The sequence below is a fragment of the Manacus candei genome, unplaced genomic scaffold (assembly GCF_025592945.1).
Source record: "Manacus candei isolate 608988 ecotype Guabito, Panama unplaced genomic scaffold, ASM2559294v1 h1tg000049l, whole genome shotgun sequence".
In the NCBI taxonomy this organism is placed as follows: Eukaryota; Metazoa; Chordata; class Aves; order Passeriformes; family Pipridae; genus Manacus; species Manacus candei.
Genome location: NW_026138097.1, coordinates 807,488 through 825,573, shown reverse-complemented (window position 1 = coordinate 825,573; position 18,086 = coordinate 807,488). Strand labels below are relative to the sequence as shown.

General features: G+C 39.8%; 1 protein-coding gene across 11 annotated transcripts in view; it reads left to right on the top strand.

The window, feature by feature from the left end:
- HECW1 (HECT, C2 and WW domain containing E3 ubiquitin protein ligase 1) overlaps positions 1 to 18,086 on the top strand; it is a 258,654-nt gene that overhangs the window by 45,766 nt on the left and 194,802 nt on the right. The window contains exon 2 of one of the 11 annotated variants that reach the window (XM_051799422.1): positions 17,934 to 17,991. The exons of the other annotated variants lie outside the window; for them this stretch is intronic. Coding sequence (XP_051655382.1) covers positions 17,965 to 17,991 — 27 coding nt within the window. The 5' untranslated portion in view covers positions 17,934 to 17,964. The remainder of the gene's footprint in view (positions 1 to 17,933; positions 17,992 to 18,086) is intronic. 11 annotated transcript variants of the gene reach the window in all.

Here is an 18,086-nt window from a genome sequence, read left to right as displayed (position 1 = left end):
TGTTCAGTTTATGTTATTCTGTGGAAAAAGGAAGTTTTTGGGAACTTTTTAGCCTCTATTTCAGATAGCAGATGTGGAAATCCTGGTTTCATTTCACACAGGACAATTGGCTGCTTTCCCTTCACAAATGGTGGCTCTTAGGCCACTGTAGGTAGAGACTGATTTAGTCAAAGACAATCTAAGAGGTGAGCATTTGAGCCTGGGAACTTTGACAAGAGCTGCCAACCCCAGGTGTGTTCTCCAGATCTGCTTGAGAAGCAACAAAAGATCTGACACTCAAAACAGAAAAACAAAAGCAGTAGTGCAAATTCAACATGAAATTAAATAAACCCAGCCCCAGATTAATACCATACATAAAGTGAGAAGGCTTCCTGTAGAAGTCGAGTGCCTTTGTGTTGGTGCATAACAGGAGAGATGGTGCTCTGCCAGCTGCTGATGATCAGAGGGCTGCCTTCAGTCCTGAAGAGTCTCTGTGAAAGCCTTTTCCATGTGTGCCTTTTCTATGAGCTTTGTGCTCAATTCATAAAAAAAGCTGGAGATACATTATTTATAGGGCTTCTCTGTATCCCTGTGGCTCTTCAGACTGAATGGAGACAGTTCATTGCAGGGCATGTTGGCTCTGGCTCGGTGTGGTATTTACCATTTCTGTCTGGTCTCTACTGCCTTGGACAGTAGGCCAAGGACTGTGACATGTAATGTGTTATGTAAGATCCATTTAATATCAAGAAGAAGCTACCATTAAAGATTTTATCAAAAAATAAGCTATTTCCCCAATCCCAGGTAAATGATTGGTGGCTGTCAAGGCACTTGGAGGTGACATTTCAAGGGGACTCTGTTGACTTAGTGGATTTTGCCGTGACAAAATTAGGAAATTTCTGTATTTGAGTTAGAATCTGCAAGCGGTAAGTCAGTTTTCAGAATATCTTAATTAGCTGGAGTTCATAATAGTGCACAACATATGAGGATCTGCCATGGCTACAGTTAACCAGTTGTGAAATAGAGTGGATTCTCACAGGGAATATCGGGAGCTGGAATCCACTTTGTTTACTGGCACAGCAAGAGCAAACGGGGATGAGAAGTGAAGTGATAACTGTGTGATGGCATAATTAAAGCTGTATGTCGGTGGTGATTGACTACGAAGAGATCAGAAGAGATTTTGGGGTAACATAACAATTTTTCATCATTACTGGCTTGTAGCACTTACGAATAAAAGACCTTTCCAAAAGCAGATGAGTAAATGTCTTGAAAACATTTCGTGGTTTCTTTGATTCCGAATATAAAAATACTTAGAGGATCACAAAAAATTTCCATGACTTACATGACGAGATGATTGTTTTTCAAGGAGAATTGTGGATTTATGTCACACTTTATCACGTAATCTCTTGAATATATGTTGGAATTTGACAGGCTTTCTGTTTCTATCTTCAGCAGTTAGAGCTTTCAATTCGGAGTGTAGAAATATTTCAAAAGGTCGGAATGATGGCCTTGAAGGAAAGGCAGTGAATCAATGCTTAAATGGCAAGGGGTCTATTTCTGAGTGCTTGCAGAATGTCAGATTAACATGGTGTGCAATGGGACACTGTACTTGACCATTTATGAAGTAAGGATAATTAATATTTCTATTTTCTTTCTTTTCATTTTAAATTAAGCATTTTTGAGCAGCTATTTTCTCTTCCCCTGTGTTTTTGTAACTGCTTCTACAATGGGGTCTTGATCCTATCTATTGCTTCTGGTACTGCTACAGTATTCTGCTTTTGAAATTAAGGAGCCCAAGATCATTACCGTCTGATAAATCTGATGGATAGCCTTTCCAGTTTTCTCCAGACACTTTTCATTTTAAGCCAGGTTCGTATAGGGACGCATATTTCTTAAAATACAAGTACTGATGGGGAAAATGCAGAAGTTGCATAATGAGGAAGTTTGGATACTTTTTGCCAAAAGGGCTCTTTTTGATCTCTCTATGCTAAATGAATCTCTTAGAATTTCACTGCTTATGGCTATTCATAATAAATAAATGAATAATTAAAACTGTTATTAGGAAAAAACATGCTGCTGTAGCCTTTGGAAAATGTAGTCCTCGCTTCACTTTCTTCTAGAGTGGAACATGTATAAATGTGAAGGGTCTGATTAAGGGAACTTCAGTGCATCACTACTAACCTGATGCAATTGCTTTCATTTCACGTTTACGGGTGGATGTAAAATTGGTGATATAATGGCTGGTAGTTTACTTCATTAAAACTAAACACCTTCTCTAGTGTGTTTACTGCAGAAGAAAGAGTTGTAGGAACTGGATGTGTGATCTCTGTAATTATTTTATTAAAACTTTCCGTAGCAGGAATGTTTTGGAAACCTTTGGAATTGGTTAGGGAAAGGGCATTTCTTTGAATGACAAGTGTCCTAAGGTTTTCCGCATGCCCCGTTCAGTCTCTTCTGGATGTGCTCACGTTCTTCATTTGCTGTGAGCTGGAAAGGGGGCAGCCAAGGCAGCTTCACATGAGCTGGTGTGTGGTTCTGCATCCTACCACGCAGTGTGTAAGCATCTCCTCCTCTGCAAGCTCCTCACTTGCATCTTGGTCTCTTTTGTCAAAAATAAGTCAAGAACCAGAAGTGAAAAAATTGTTTTATGGAAAAAAAATTAGGTTTCTGGAAAGGAAAACCTCTTTTAAATTTGTCTTGTGACTTCTGGGCCTTTAGGGTTGACCTTTTCCAGTTACTCTGAAAAAATAAAACTACAAACTCACAATACAGAAAGGAAAGATTTTTACTTGTTCATACAACTTTAGGGTTGGGTGTTTTAAGAATACTGAGTATTGTAAAAGCTGCAATTAAATCTTAGTTACTAACTCTTTATCCCCACACACCAAAACCCCTTGAACATTCTGAAATAGGTAACATTTACAATAATCTTGCTTGCAACTCAGATATTTTCCTTTGTTGCCTCTCTAAAGAGCACATTTCCACTAGACTGAAAAACACCATGTTTACTGGAGAAACTGCCAGGTGTAACCTGTCAGTTAAGGCAAGGTGAAATGCTCAGACATGTTTGGAGATGAAAAAAAAATGCATCCTTTCAATTCATTTAATGGAAAATGCCTGATCTTTTAAGTTACCATAAATACAATCTCACTTCAATAAGCTTGTCTCGTGGTACGCATTGCTTCTTAATTAAAAAAAAGAATCTGTAGAGATATGTATAAGTTATGCTGACAAATAAGGATAAATATATACATGCATACACACATGTGTACTCATGTTTTTATTTATAAAAATAAATCAAGGGTCATGCAACAGGGTAATATAAATACTACTTCTAATTGCAGAGTGAATTACTGCTGGCTTCTGTAACCCTAAAAAGGCTGAAATGCAGGATGATTCTTCAAGCACAGATTTTCCCAAATCCCTACAAGTAATAAACTCTAAGAAGTGATATTGATTGTGTTTTTACATACCAGCTTGATTGCAAACACACATATAATTGCTTTCATTAGCTTTGTTAGTTTTATTGCTATAGTTAAGAATATGCCATAATTTGCTGAATTGAAATCACTACAACTGTGGTTTTGGTAAGGTAGTTTTCAGCTCTGTTAATTAAATATAAAGGATGTCAGCACATTTCTAAGCGTGTTCTGATCTCGGTGAACAGTAATAACAAGACAGTGAAACAGGCAGGGGAAATTCCAGATTATATTTTGCAGCGTGTATTCAGAATCAGTAGCTCTGGAAAGCCTGTTTCATGAGAGGTATTTTCAAAAACATTTCCCATACATGTCTGTTGTCACGGATAAGGCCTGTTTCTGCCTGAGTTAGAGTCAAGAACAAATTTACTTCAATGAGCACGGTCTTTGGACTACAAATCCAAAAGTAGTCTTTGGATTCTACTTTACAAGTTAGCATCCTCAGTATATTATACAGAAAATTATTAACTTTCACAGCATTTTTTTACCACTCTGAGCATTTGCTTCTGCAAAGTGAGTTTTGAAAAAACAAGTCTCACATCTTCTAAAGTATCTCTTGTAGCTTAAGCAGTACTCCTTTTTCCTTTTAAATGAAGGTGACACAAAGGGTAAATCAGTGTGGCAGCTGTATGGAAAAATCACACTGCCTTTGTTTGCATAGGACCTGTTTCCAGGGTACTTCTGTGCTAATTGTGCAGTAAAGCATGAAACTCAGATACACCTGATAGAAAACATGCTACTTAACAGTAATCACATCCTGTCGATTCTTTTTAAGGGATGACACTATGCTTATATGCCACAATATAAGATGCGTATTAGTAGAAATTAAATTGTAGGGGGGAAATTAACTGGGGGATCTGGGGAATGAAAGAAACCAACAGTCAGATGAAAAATGATAGCTTTATACTGAGTGTGTTGGAGTTTTTTAGTTATAGAAACAGCAATTAATTTTTCAGTTTATTCTTTTTTATGTGGCTAAATAATATACTACTGTGTTGTTGCTGTTTTTTTAACAGCAGTCTTCGAGTTAAATCTGATCACTGGAATTCTGCTAGGGAATTACTCTGGGATCTAAATCAGTGTGTGTAAATTATGCATGCACGAGCACAAGAAATAATTTTGTGTTCATAACAGCCAATTGTACACTAAGATGAATGTTTGCATACGTAGCCACCCATTTGGAATTGGGCCCAAATTAGAATTAATACCATGGGCTAGTTCCAGGATTTAGTTCTCAAGTCTATTTATAATGATGTAATATACATTAAAAATATCCACCTCTGCAGACTGCATTCTGCAGAGGCTTTTCTGGCTGCAAACCAGTGTAGCTGCAACAGTCGTACACCATCAGGTAAACATGCACTTTGGAGATAAAGGTCTGGTACATCCGGTGGAACTGTCATCGACACAGATTTGGTGCATGTGTAATGTTAAGAAACAGGCTAGGCTGTGTAAGAGGCTGTAGATAAGACTGCCCCAAGCACCTCTTCTTTTTCGAGCTCCTTACACTCCACGCTGCTTGAACATTGGCTGTGCAAATGAGGAGATGGGCTATTTCCAGGAGACAGCCACTTCAGTTCAAACCCCCTGAGATGATAGCATGCACTTTAAGAGTAATAATAGCTGCAAGCCACTGAGGGCCCCAGGGGATGGGATCTTGACATGCTGTATGACATTCAAGCAGCCTGCCTCATGTCTTCTGTCAAGCCTAATGCCCAGGCTTGAAGTGTAGTGCTGGAGGGAGAAGGGGGCAAAAAAACTGTCTCTTGATTTAAAATGGATATTGCATCACTTTCATACTTAGCATCTTCTGCAGCTTGGTGCCCTAGACTGTCTGGAGGACAAGGATTTAGAAAGTCTTTCATCTCCTCCCCCATCCACCACTCCATGCTCCCTCTTTACACAGTGGCTGCTACTGGAGCTAGGCTCCTAAGAAAGCACAGCGTAATGCTTTCTTACAAGTTTACCGTCCCATATTCCCACTGATGTTACCCATCCGTTAACAGATACACATCGATCGTAGAGGATTGTGTACTGTGTCCTCCTAAGTGGTGAGACCAGGCTGAGACTATATACAGCACACCCAGTGTGCTCTCCTGTCACAGGCCGCAGGAACAATCTGCAGGAACCCTCTGTCTGGCCCCATTGTTTGTGGTCAGACAGTGGTGTCTCTAGAGATGGAGCTAGTCTTAGTTTTAATCCAGTGATTAGGCTCAGACTGGCCTAAACAAGACATTGGTGTAATTTCATTTTCTATTACTGGAAGACAGTTCCAACGTGCCTTTGGATCCAACCATGTACAGTTTCAGAGTTTTTGATGTCAGAAGAGGTAAAACACTCTTACTGTACCATATCTTTTTTAGGACAGCTAAGGATCACCAAAAGAATAGAAGAATAAACCATTACAAGAAAATGATAATGCATAATAAGTTATATTAAGAGAGAGGGAGTTAACTCCTTGTTTTGAATCAAGAGAATGATAACTATGACTCTTGATTTTTTTTTATCGTACACTAATTAATATTCCTTAGGGTCAGATGACTGTGGTGTGAAATCTTGGCATCAGATGGAATACCGATCATTCATCAGCTTTCATCATAGCCACTAGTATAATACAGAAATGAGTGTACAGGTGGGTTTTTAATTGGATTGGTTAAGTAAGATGGTTGTTCATCCATTGTCTTCAATTATGAATAAGCCACACATAAAGTATTGTATGCCTGTGGCATCCAGTAAAGATATTGTAATAGTAATATGTTGTTTGAACTGTAGACACAATCAAATCTGTGTGAAGAGAACAGATATCAGATGATTGCTTGTTTGCTACCTGTTGTTGATTATTTCATTGGGATTTTTTGTTTGGTTTGGTTGGTTTTTTGGTTGGTTTTTTGGTTTGGTTTTTTTTTTTTGTGTGTGTGTGTGTAGTGGAGGAATCTCATTTTCAAGGTAATACAACAATACTATAAATGAGTAGGATGTCTAATAGGGCTTTAAAACTTGTATTTTTGAAATCATGTCCATGCAACTGAGGTGGAATAATTTGAGACATAGGCTGAGGCAAGCAGAGAGAGAAGGCAAATGAGTCTTTTAAGCCTCTAAGCACCAAGTGTAGAGAACAGAGACATAAGCAGGGGGAGGTTTTGTATGTAAGTGCACATGCCTTTTAGGAACAAACTGGGCAGAGAACCAAGGGAGATTTCTTTAGTATGGTGATTACTGGACACTGAAAACATGCACACAAAATTACTTTCAAGTTCAAAACTTAATCTTCCTTTATTTTTACTGGTAATCTTTTTTGTAGGTAGTTTCACCTGACAGTGTTGTTGTTTAGGAGCTGGTAAGAGTTTCTCTCTCTTATTGGTTACAAAATTCTCTTGTCTGAAAAGATGCGTTTTATTTTTTCCTTTTATTTTTTTCTGCTTTGCACAATTTTTTTTAGATTGTTCTATGATTGAGATGGATTCTCATTAATTCCTCAGCTCAGCTGGAGTAGGTTCAGGGACCGTGGTGAACTCTCAAAGAATGTGTAGGCCACAGGAATCATATGAATTATAAGTTTGTAAGAAACTCTTAATGGCTTCTTCATGGCATTGCAGGTTCTGTACATATAGAAGTGATCTTGAGCAGAAGAGAAAACAAATCAGTTCCTTGGGGAAAAAAAATTGCATATTTGCTTAACTTTTTTAGTTAAATTCTAAATTTAGTTAAATTCTCATGGTTGCAGAAATGACGAAATATAGTCAAATAAATAATTGGTTTTTTGGAAGAGATTACATTCAGGAGTTATTTTGACTTAGTCCAGTATGGGAAATAACAGTCATGAAGGCAGAGATAGAAATGTTCTCTTATTCTTATCTTTGATATCTTTTTCTTAAAAAATTTTAGTCACTTAATTTCAATTCTTAAAAGAAAATCAACTACTGTCACACTTATGGAAGTAAGACCTTGCTTTGGTTTTTTTTTTTTAATTTAACCTTTTTATAGGGTAAAATTATTTAGGGAAGCAAGACATTATTCAAGACATTATTAATGGGGCTAATATTTCACCCGCTAGAACTCAAATAGCAAATTATAATTCTCCTCAACAGTACAGGAATTTCACCCTATTATTTCCTAGGTCTTGTTAAAAATAAAAGGACACAATCAATTGCAAGTAGCTGTTTTTCATGCAAGTCATATCTTGAATACTGCCTGAGATACTTCAAGAGAAGATGGAACTTTGCTGATCTGACACTGTTGGGATGGAAATTATTTAAGTGGCCCATTTTTTAAAATGTTTCATCTTGCTCTTTCCATTTAGAAGATGGTGCACAGTAAGTAGTGGGACATTTGTGGTCTGGATAGGACTTACTGGGTTGTTGTACCTGTGGGCAGGTTTCTGTGAAGATAATCTGATGTGTTCTCAAGTCTATCTGCTTGAGAAGTAACACTTACTTTCTTCAGTGGCTTTTTATAAAGTCTAGTGTCATCTTTTAGCTGCCTGATTCATTATCCTATGTATCACTTTTACCAAGTATACAAATATGTTCCTTACAGCCAACTCGAAATGCTGTGAAAATGGACTGTTGGATAAATAATTAGTGATTACTAGTATCCAGTAATCATCAAGGCTTTACATTTCATCTGTGTAAAATATTTCAGCTTGTCTAGACACTTACCTTGCTTGTAACTTCAGAGATGGTACTGGTTATCTACTTTTTGGATTCCCAAGAATAAGCCTGTTGAGACTTGCTACTGGTGCTCCCCGAGGGGTTTTATGCAAAGTGAGCTGGAACCCACAAGTTAGCAGAAATAATGCTTCTGGTTTGGGATATTTCTTATTTTCAAGGAGGAAAAAAAACAACTTTAACCTCTTCCCTTTTCTACCTTCCATTAACAACTTGGTCTTTGAATATTGCTTTGAAAAGTGAGTGGTGCAATTCTAAATATGATTCCTTGAGAAGCTGTTGTGCCTGTGTGTTTATGGGGCAGCACATAAAGTCTGGTGTATCACAGACTGGCACAGAGATGGAAAATCCATTTATATAGTAGACCGACGTCTAAAACGTCTCTTTACCATAATTTCAGTGTTTAGTAAACTATTGAAATCCAGCATTAGATAAGTCATGCATGACTTTGGTATAGATAGTGCCACTTTGTTGTTTTACAGCATCTGTAGTAAAAAGAGGATGGAAGTGGGGTGCAGGGTAATTCCATCAAAATAATAAGGATGAGTCTCATCTGCTGCCTGCACAGCTGTTAGGAAGGCAGTGTAGCCTTGAGATTTTTGGTGATGGTTTAGAAACAGGAGTAAGAGAGTCTGGTATTTATCATTTACAGTAGAAGCTTGTTATTGCTGGGTATGCTGCTTGCTTCTTCCCCTCCATTTTTGTGCCTATTAAATATAAGCTGTAGTTTGCAGATACTGATCATTGAACTGAGCAATTCGTAAAAATGTTGCTGGTGCTGCTAATAGATAATTGGATGTTTCTGTGTCGCAATTCATCAGATAAGTGGAGGAGATTGCCAGCTCCAGAGACATCCAGCAGCAGTTTGTTATACCTGAAGCATGCTGGACAAAGGCTTTAGTGGTTTGTTACAGTTAGAGGGGAGTAATGGCATTTAGGCAATGCCAAATAAAGTTTTCTGTCTTGTACCTTTTCCCGCTATAGATCTAATAGCTTTAACATCCTGCTTGAATACAAAATACCATAGTAGTTTACAGCATGATTGTCATATGTGCTGTTTGTTCAAGTCATCTCTATTCCCCCATCTCTGTCTGCTCTGGCCAAATGATGGTTCTAGGTAGACCCTGAAATTCCATTTGCAAGTGCAGGGTTATAGGGACAGGATAAGGGATAGAAATGCTGACAATTCACTCGTTGTTTCTTTAGGAGATGTTCTGGTTTCCTTGTGCTTGACATTTACAGCTCATTCAGTGGTAAACTTCATTTGGTAAGCATTAACTCATCTGCAGATGTTAGTATTCCACTGAACTTTTAGGACCACTGTTCAGATCCAAGTTCATTTCACAAGTGGCTGATGGACTGTGTTAAACTGTTTTTCTGCTTAAGTCAGTATACTGCCAAGTATCCACATTGCTAGGAAAATCACGATTGTCAGGGAGAGACTGAAGACTTGAAGCCAGTCCCTTCAACCAGTTATTAATTATAGTATATTTGAGCCAGTGGAGCAATGAGAAATTACTCCATCTGAAGACGTGGTCATGTACACAGCTCCACCTCATCAAGCACGATGTTTTCTACTCAGGCCAGTGCTGAGTCCCAGTGGCACAGCCCAAGCATGAGTTTGGCAGCTGCTGTTCCTACATCTGTCCCAGAACTTGCAGAAGTCTTTTGAGCCCAGTGGTTGAACTGCTGATGCCTGTGCTGATGCATGAAATTTATTAATAAGAAAAGGAAAAAAGTGAAACAAGTAATCAAAAATATCTATGGACCACTTCTCCTGGAAAATGTCTTTGCTAACCAAAATATTAGGTAAAAATGGACATATGCATCATTACACCATATATGAGAAATGGATAATTAATGTTAGTGATACAGAAATATGAACCCTAACTGAGACCTTTCCTATTGGTGCAATAATACCAACTTGCTTTAGTTTTCATTGTGCACTGTCAGTAGCTGCACTGTTATGTATACGGTCAAGGATGTTGATGAGTAGCCTGACAAAATCCAGAGGTGGAAGGAGAGGTTGCAGAGAAGCCTGATGTTCCAGAGGCTTGTCAAACAAGAAGAATTGCAACTCTTTTGGAACTTGATCCCTTCGTTGAGGATAGGAAATGATGCAGGAGATAATTGGTTGAGGTGGGCTCTGCAGGAGAAGCTTTCAGGAGATGTTCAGCTTGTTGTTCTCCAGTGTTCCTTTCCCTAGGGCCTCAGTTATTGTAGTATCCTGTGTAGGAAAGGACGTGTCTCACTTTTTGTCCAGCCACAATACTGCTGGAAGCATCCTCTGCTTACAGAGAGTGTTCCTCCAACTGTATTTTCTTTCTCCCTTATGCCCCTTTTTTGCTTTGTAGGTTTCTGCTTCTGCAAAATATATCAAACAGCTGCTCATCTTCAGAGGAATTCGTGACCTGTGGATACCCTTCCTACCATCTTTCCTTTCACACCAAGAATTCAGCACTGCTGTTGGTCGGCCTTCATTGCCAACATCCTTGGAATGTTTTCCCCTTTTTCAGTTAGTCTTCACAGGCTCTCCCTTGCAGTCCTTCCTGCTTGCCAGGCAAAGGAAATACTCTAACATCTTGTTCCCTCTTTTTAAAACTCCTGCTTTCTGCAGTGTTACAGAAAATTTGACAAACTGTTGGAGTCTGTCCTGAGACCACTTACTACAGCAGTGAATATTGTCTCATTTTCTCTTCAGTCTCCGTTCATCTCAAGGTCTTAGTGGGCATGTGTGAGATGTCACCTTGTTGGGGGCAGAAATGATGGGTTTTGTTCTATGCTTGTGTCTCCTTGCTTTGTGAAGGATCTTGGTTCAGAACCTAGGTTCTAAATTTTGTCATAATGTCACAGAATGGTTTGGGTTGGAAGGGACCTTTAAAGATCACCTAATCCAACCTCCAAATACTATTGTTTGTAATAGAACATTTATAATAATGTCAGCTATTTTTTGTTAGTATTACTTGGCTGAACAGGGAACTCAGATTGGAAGTCAGGAGGAAAAAAAAATTGTATGGTCTCTGTAAATGAGGTCAGGCTTTGCAGGAAGATTACAGGTGGTCAATGCTTCAAGCCTGTCACTGTTTTATGAGGCATTTGGACAATGCCCTTAATACAATGCTTAAATTTTTGGTCAGGCCTGAAGCAGCCAGGCAGTGGGACTAGACGATCATTGCAGATCCCTTCTAGATGAGCTATTCCTTCCCTTCTTTTTCTCTTCTTCCTACCCCTACTTTCCCTACCAGTACATGCTGAGGAAATCGCTGATGACATTTCTTCCCAGCCCTGCACTAGCAGAAGGCAGTGAATACCCATAACCATCTCCCAGCCTAGGCATTGGCTCTGTTACCTTGTGGGAAGGAGGCCTTCCCACCTTCTGAAGGGCATGAGAGCTGTGGGTCATCTCGAGATAATGGGACCATCTGCACAAATTTGCAAAAAGCAGATGTGATGTGTGGTTATTGAAAGTTTTCTCTGTTCTTCCAGTTTCCTTGGATTTCCATGGGATGGCAAAATTCCTATCTCTGAGGCTTGGAGATCAAGCCCTCAGTCTGGTGCAGGATATGCTCCTCAACTAAATGGTTGCAGATCTTTTGGAGGTGTCAGTTTCCCTGTAGATTTTGTTTCTTCTCTTCGTACTCATTTTGAGAAATGCCTAAACCATTTTCCTTGGGAAAACATACTAAAATACCTGTGCCTGAGAACAGCAGCACTTCCTCAGAGGGAAGGTCCATCTCACCCAAAACTTGATCTCCAAAGGGACCAACCACCAGTGACTAAAGGAAAGCACATGAGCAGTTCAGGTCTGCTGCTCTCAGGGTCCTGGGGATGCTCACAGGCCTCAGTGGCTGGGACCGACCTCCTCTGGGACTCCTACCTGCACTGTCTCCTGCCAAGGGCCCAGGGAATGTGTCCAGCTTAGCCTGGGGCCTTTAGTCCCTGCCTGAGCCATGCTGGAGGTGTGCCTGTTTCTGTCCCTGTCTCTCGGATGGGTCTAGGCCCTGTACTGCAGAGAGCTGCTCTCCAGGATGGAGTCCTCAGGCTTGGGTCATAGGTTGTCATGCAGAACTCTGAGAATAACATGTCATAACTATTCTGTTCTGTTTGCTGTGCTCACCATAAGCTAAATAACACAGAGGCTCTTATTTGCCTGCCATGACACTGGCAGTCTCACATGGTTCCAGGTGGACATACAAAAAGCAAACTCTTCAGTCCTTCTTGGCAGCAATCTTCCATGTGTGTAGGACCTCTAAAGGGAGGCAATTGCCTTTTAGTGTCAGATGTCCACCTGTCAACCACCTCCTTACCAACGTCAGCATTACCAGCCAGAACCTTCCTCTTCACTACGTGACTGTAGAATTCATTAAAAGATTCATCAGCAACCTTTATTCACACTCCTGCAGAGTAAAGTGTATCCCCACAGACAGCAGTGACGTGAACTGCATTGCACTCACCCACCAGTGTTTGGTCTGCTGTAGCTTTTTCAGTGTCTGGGCTGGTTTGGCATTTTATGCCATGAAACTTCCCAAGTGGAAGCTCAGTTAATGCCAGACATGGATATTTTGTTCCATGGCAGACATCAGTTTTGAAATGGACTGGACTGGCACCACCAGCTTCATGTTCAGAGCCCACCCACACACCCCATCTGTGGCTCAGCTGCCCAGCGGAGGCTGGATCTCCTGGTCGTGACTATGTGGAGCTGGACTCCAGCAGGCTACTGACGCGTGGAAGCCCCCTTAACACATCTCTCAGGCTCCACCCTTCTTGCTTTGCTGTCATCAAATGTAGGAAATAGGGAAGTCTGTGGTCAGGTCTTTTGAATTTAGATTGCAGAAAACCATCCTTCAAGAAATGTAGGTTTCCTTGTCCACATCATATTCTGGATTTCATGGCACCCATGAGGCAAAAGCAGCTCTATCTCAGGGTATGGTTCTACAGCCCCATACTCCTCATCAGCTGAAGTGAATAGAGAAGACCATTACTATCTGATAACTTCCAAGACTGAGATGCAAATTGAGAACAATGGGGTAGATTTGCAGATTAACAAATGGAAGATCTCACCTGAAAATGGCATGAAGATGTTGCTATCTTTTTGATTTGCCTTTGGTGTAAAACAATCAGAGTTTTCATTTTATATTAATATGTACAGATTTTGTGCCTTTACTTGTAAAAGCTGAAGTGCTTTCCACAACAGATGTAACTCTGATTTTGAGCCAGATTTCAACACAACTGAGGTTTGTCTCTGGGCAATTAAAATCTTCAATTAACATATTAATTATTTTTCATATGATATTGCATTATTTTTCTTTTCGTCTTCTGGAGGGAAAAGAAAGTGTCTAATTTGTATACTGGTTTGTGAGTTATTTAGCTAATTTACACATGAGAATTTGTTAGTATTTATCTTGCAGTCACAAAACTGTGGATTTATTTTAAGGAATTTTATATATTTCCTGCTCTAGTGAGGTGTATTAAAATAGTAGCTTCAGCTGGCAGTTGCAATTACCAAACCTGAAAAATGCCAGAGTTTCTTTTACATGTTTTTATTTGTTGAGATAGAAGGAACAAACACTTCTAACATAAATAACTGATACTGCCTCTCTTTCTCTTTGTAAAAACTGAAAAACCTTTCGAATACCAATCTGTAGAGGTTAAAAAAAAATAATTCTCATCTCTTCAATGTTGTTCCAATCCCTTCAATGCAAAACAGTGCTTAAACCGTGCAGCAGACAGCTGTTAATTAGCAGCATATTTGGGCTGATGCTGGCAGGGATGATTGAGGAAGGGAAGCAACAGAGGAACAGAAAAGCATACGTGCAGGACAAACATACCTGCTTTTCTGTTATTGTTAGCAGAATTTTTTAGGGACAGAAAAGCACGTTCTGTGTTCTGTTAGCATGTCTGTGTGTGGTGCTCCATCTCTGTCTAAAGTGGCTCAGTAGTTTGGGCAGATGTCTCTTCTGAGATGCTAGATCAGCCCCTATGCAGGTGGTGTCATACTGAGCACAAGTCTCTAGAAGCAAACTGTTGACTATTGAATGAAATACTTTTTCAGGATTGAATAGGTTTTACTGCACAGACTGAGCTGTTACTAACCTGTACTACATGTTGTGGCTGGAGATCTGTTGGGCTCATTACTGTACAAATTACTGTATAAATTACCCCAAGACACTGAACAGTTCATGGGTGAAGAGCAAGCAATACAGAAAGCTTGGACTGCAGCAGGAGACAAGGGTACAGCAGAAATGCAATCATGCACACGTAGATGTGTGCACATGTATGTAGAGGTGTAAAACAGGCATTGATTTTAGCTGTTTGCATTCCAACTCTATTGTTATTGGGGTTTTCTTTGCAAAAAGTGTTCTTGAGTAAGGAATCCGAAGCAAGACAGCAGGCACCAGCAGGATATGAGTCTGAAGATTGCTTCAGGCAGGGCATGGCATACATAAAGATTATGTTAATGTACTTGTATGATAAGTAGAAAAAGCCAGAAGGTACTTGGAGACTCCATAAGGGGCAGGATGGAGGGGTCGAGCATCAGCTGCAGAGACTAGCAATGGCTTCTGTAGGGAGGGGGACAAACCTGAAAGAAATGAAAAGTGGACGGGGAGAAGGGGAAGAAGGAATAATAGCAGAAATGAAGAAGATAATGAGAAAGCTGAAGGGAGAGGGATTGAGGCACAGCTGGGCTTGTCAGGGCTGAATAGCAAATGAGAAACCTTAATGTTAAATGATGGGTGATGAAAGAGAAGGTGTTAGGCAAGGTGAGAGAGATAAAAAGAGAAATCAGGGAGGTAGTAAACGTCAATTGAATCAACTTCAATTTGCTTCATTTTCAGAAGGAGAATTAGGTTAAGAAATCTCCACTGCTCAGTGGACTCTTCTCCCTATTTTTCACTTTTCTCCTGGATCGTGCTGATCTCATACAGAGGTCTTAAAAGAAACTACTCATCCTCTATGCAGGGCTAATTTTGTTGGAAAACTGTTGTTCCCAGACAGAAAATCAATGCATACACAGGCTGTGAGTAGTCTTGACACAAACAGCATAACCCCTGTATTCTTTAGTCTGTTCCTTTCACCTCTTTATCACACAGGTTCTAAACATAAAACTAGTTGGTTTTGTGGCCCTTGAGATGATATGTTTGCATATGCATTTATTGAAATAGAATATTTTATTGAAATAAAATATTTACTGTTTAGACTTCTATTGCAATACTAACTGGCAGACCCAGTCATGGACTGAGAAGAGGACAAATGCTGTAGAGCGCCATGTGAAACCTGAACAAAAGTGCCAATGAACATGTCATCTAGATGTAAGAGTTCATAAGTGACAAGAGACAGCCAACAAAGAAATCCAGAAAACAGTGTTCATCAGAGCACTGATAGTCTTTCTGATCACAGGCTCTCCAATTTACCTGAAGTGCACTTCAACTATAATTACCTTTCTGAAGCACATCATTTAGCATAAATGTACCCCTGAATAAATCTATAAACCTTTCCTATCTATTGGTATTAAAGTTTGAATGCATACAGGCCCATGTGCCACCTGTCCTGGAGCAGAGAGTGAATACCCTGCAGGTGGCAGAGCCCTGGCCACAGTGTGGCACTGGAGCTTTGCTGCCCTGTTGGGTGTTCCTGTGTGGATGATGGCAGCTGGGCCTTCTGTCAGGCTTGCTATAAACCCTGAGCGACGTCGTTCTTTCTGGATTAAACATGTGAAGGGATCACAACACATTTTATCTCTGTGCAAAAGATGCTTTCTGTGACTCAGTATAGGTTTTGCAGGATGTGTGAGCCAGGCAGTTTAGGTAGGTAGTATTTCAGTTTATTTTTGCTTCCCATTCATTAGCTAAGTGACTTGAAGTCTGTAATGCTGAGATGCTTTGAGGAAGGAGGAGTGAGAAAATTTATTGCAATAAATTTTGGGGTTGTGTTGTCTGCTGCAGCCCTGCTCGGCACAGCAGGAGGCAGGCCCGGTGCAAGTCTGGGAGCTCTTCCTCCCTCCAGAGTGATCATGCAGCATCCCTGGTCTGCATAACCTGCTGTTGTGGTGTGGATACTTTTGAAGGTAGGAGTGGGGCTGTGGGTTTTTCATATTGCCTGTGGAGTATGAAACTTCCTCTCTACGAAAGCTGCATTAGAACTGGCTTAGAAAGAAACCTGTGCTTTTATCCCAAGTCACTAACAGTAGAAACATAAAGGAATGTCTCTACTGTACATGGTATAATGTAGTATATTACTTTTTGTGATGTGAGAAACTATTAAGTCTGAAACCAGGTTCTGTGAGGCTGTAGAAAATTCATGGTGACTGTGGTTGTGAGAAGTGGATTTACAGTTCAGCTATTTGGAAGAGTTTTTGTTGTGTGCACTCCTAACAGACAGCTGAAAAAAGTATGCATGTGGATTAACTTATCTGAGATTGCCTTTAAAGATAATGTGGCTCCTTGCCCAACTTTCGGATCACCCTGCTTTATTTCCAGTGTAAATTTGCTTTTTCAATAAAAGCAAAGGGCCACCAGACTATAGGCAGTTGGTAAATTTGGGACTAAAACAGATTATGTCCATGAGATTTAGTGTCTTGTGCAACACAGGAGATAACAAAGCAATGTGTACTTTTACTTTGTTTAATTTCATGGCTATTACATGTTTTGAAAGCCTTTTAATATCGGAGGAGTATGATCAAATGGTATTGTTTTGTTTTATAAACCTTTTTTTTCAGCTGAACATTTCTGAACAGTAGAGTATCTTCCTAAATCCACTACCTCGCCCAACTCTCTTGCGGTCTCTTTTTTGGTTTTTGTGCTTGTGTTGAGTTGGCTATTTTAGTAGCGTTGTTTTAAGGCTTTATTTTTTTTCCCTTGCCTTCTCAGCTGTCATTGAGTGCACATCAGAAACTGATGGTGGGGATGAATGTTAAGGTGGGCCAACAGTCTCCAGGTGTTGAACTGTCTTGTTGCTGAGGTGCTTTCCCTGCTAGTGCTGTGGAGAAGCTGTAAAGTGTCAGCGTGCCCTGATCACAAAAGAGAGCTGAAATACAGACATCATAAGTCTTGCTGTTGTGTCTGAGTTGTGGATGTCTTTCACTTTTTAAATTATAATTTAAAGTTTTATTATTGCATGTTTGGAGAGCCTTCTGCCCTTGCTAATTAGGCCTCCTTTATTCAGATTTAAGTTTCTCTTTGTTTCCTTGTTTTTCTCTGTGTAGTTTTGCATCATGTGGATACTTTAATACTGGTTGAGGTTGAATAGAGAAGCAGAATCTTGTTCACCGTATTTTGCAGTCTGATCTTTGACTATTCAGACTATGTTGGATACCTGGTCAGCTCCAGGATGGTACACTGAAATTTACTTCATTTGTGACTGGTCTCCTCAATATCTAAGCTTGTCAATAAATTGATGGGAAGAGAAAATGCTACTTGGCTGGCACCCATCTAAGCTCACTCAGTGTGAGGATTTTGCAATGAAGCTGAAGATCCATTGATGGTGTCTTGTCTTTCAGTTTCTTCCTAAGTTAAACGGATATTATGCTTAATCTTATACAGCCTGAAAAGTTTATTGTACTTAACACCATTCTTACTTTTTTAAACACATGTATTTCAGCACTGAAGTGTAGGACAGCTTCCAGCTCTACTGGAAAGTAGTGTAGTACACTGTTAACACGGTAAGATGTACTCAGAACTGAACAGTGGAACAAATCAATTAATAAAATGTCATCAAAACAGACAGGCTTTGGTGGAAAAAACAATATTTTTAAATGTCGCTTATGTTGGTTATGGGATACATGCTGAGTTAACCTCATTGAACTTTTCCCCAGGAATTGATGCGCTTACAATTGGCGGGTCATTATGCTGCTCCACCTGTGTAGTGTTAAGGTCAGTGTGTTTTTCTGATTATAAAAACCATCCATACCATTCCATTATAAATTCACTACCATTCATATAATGGAATGTGCCAAAGCTCGGAGCTC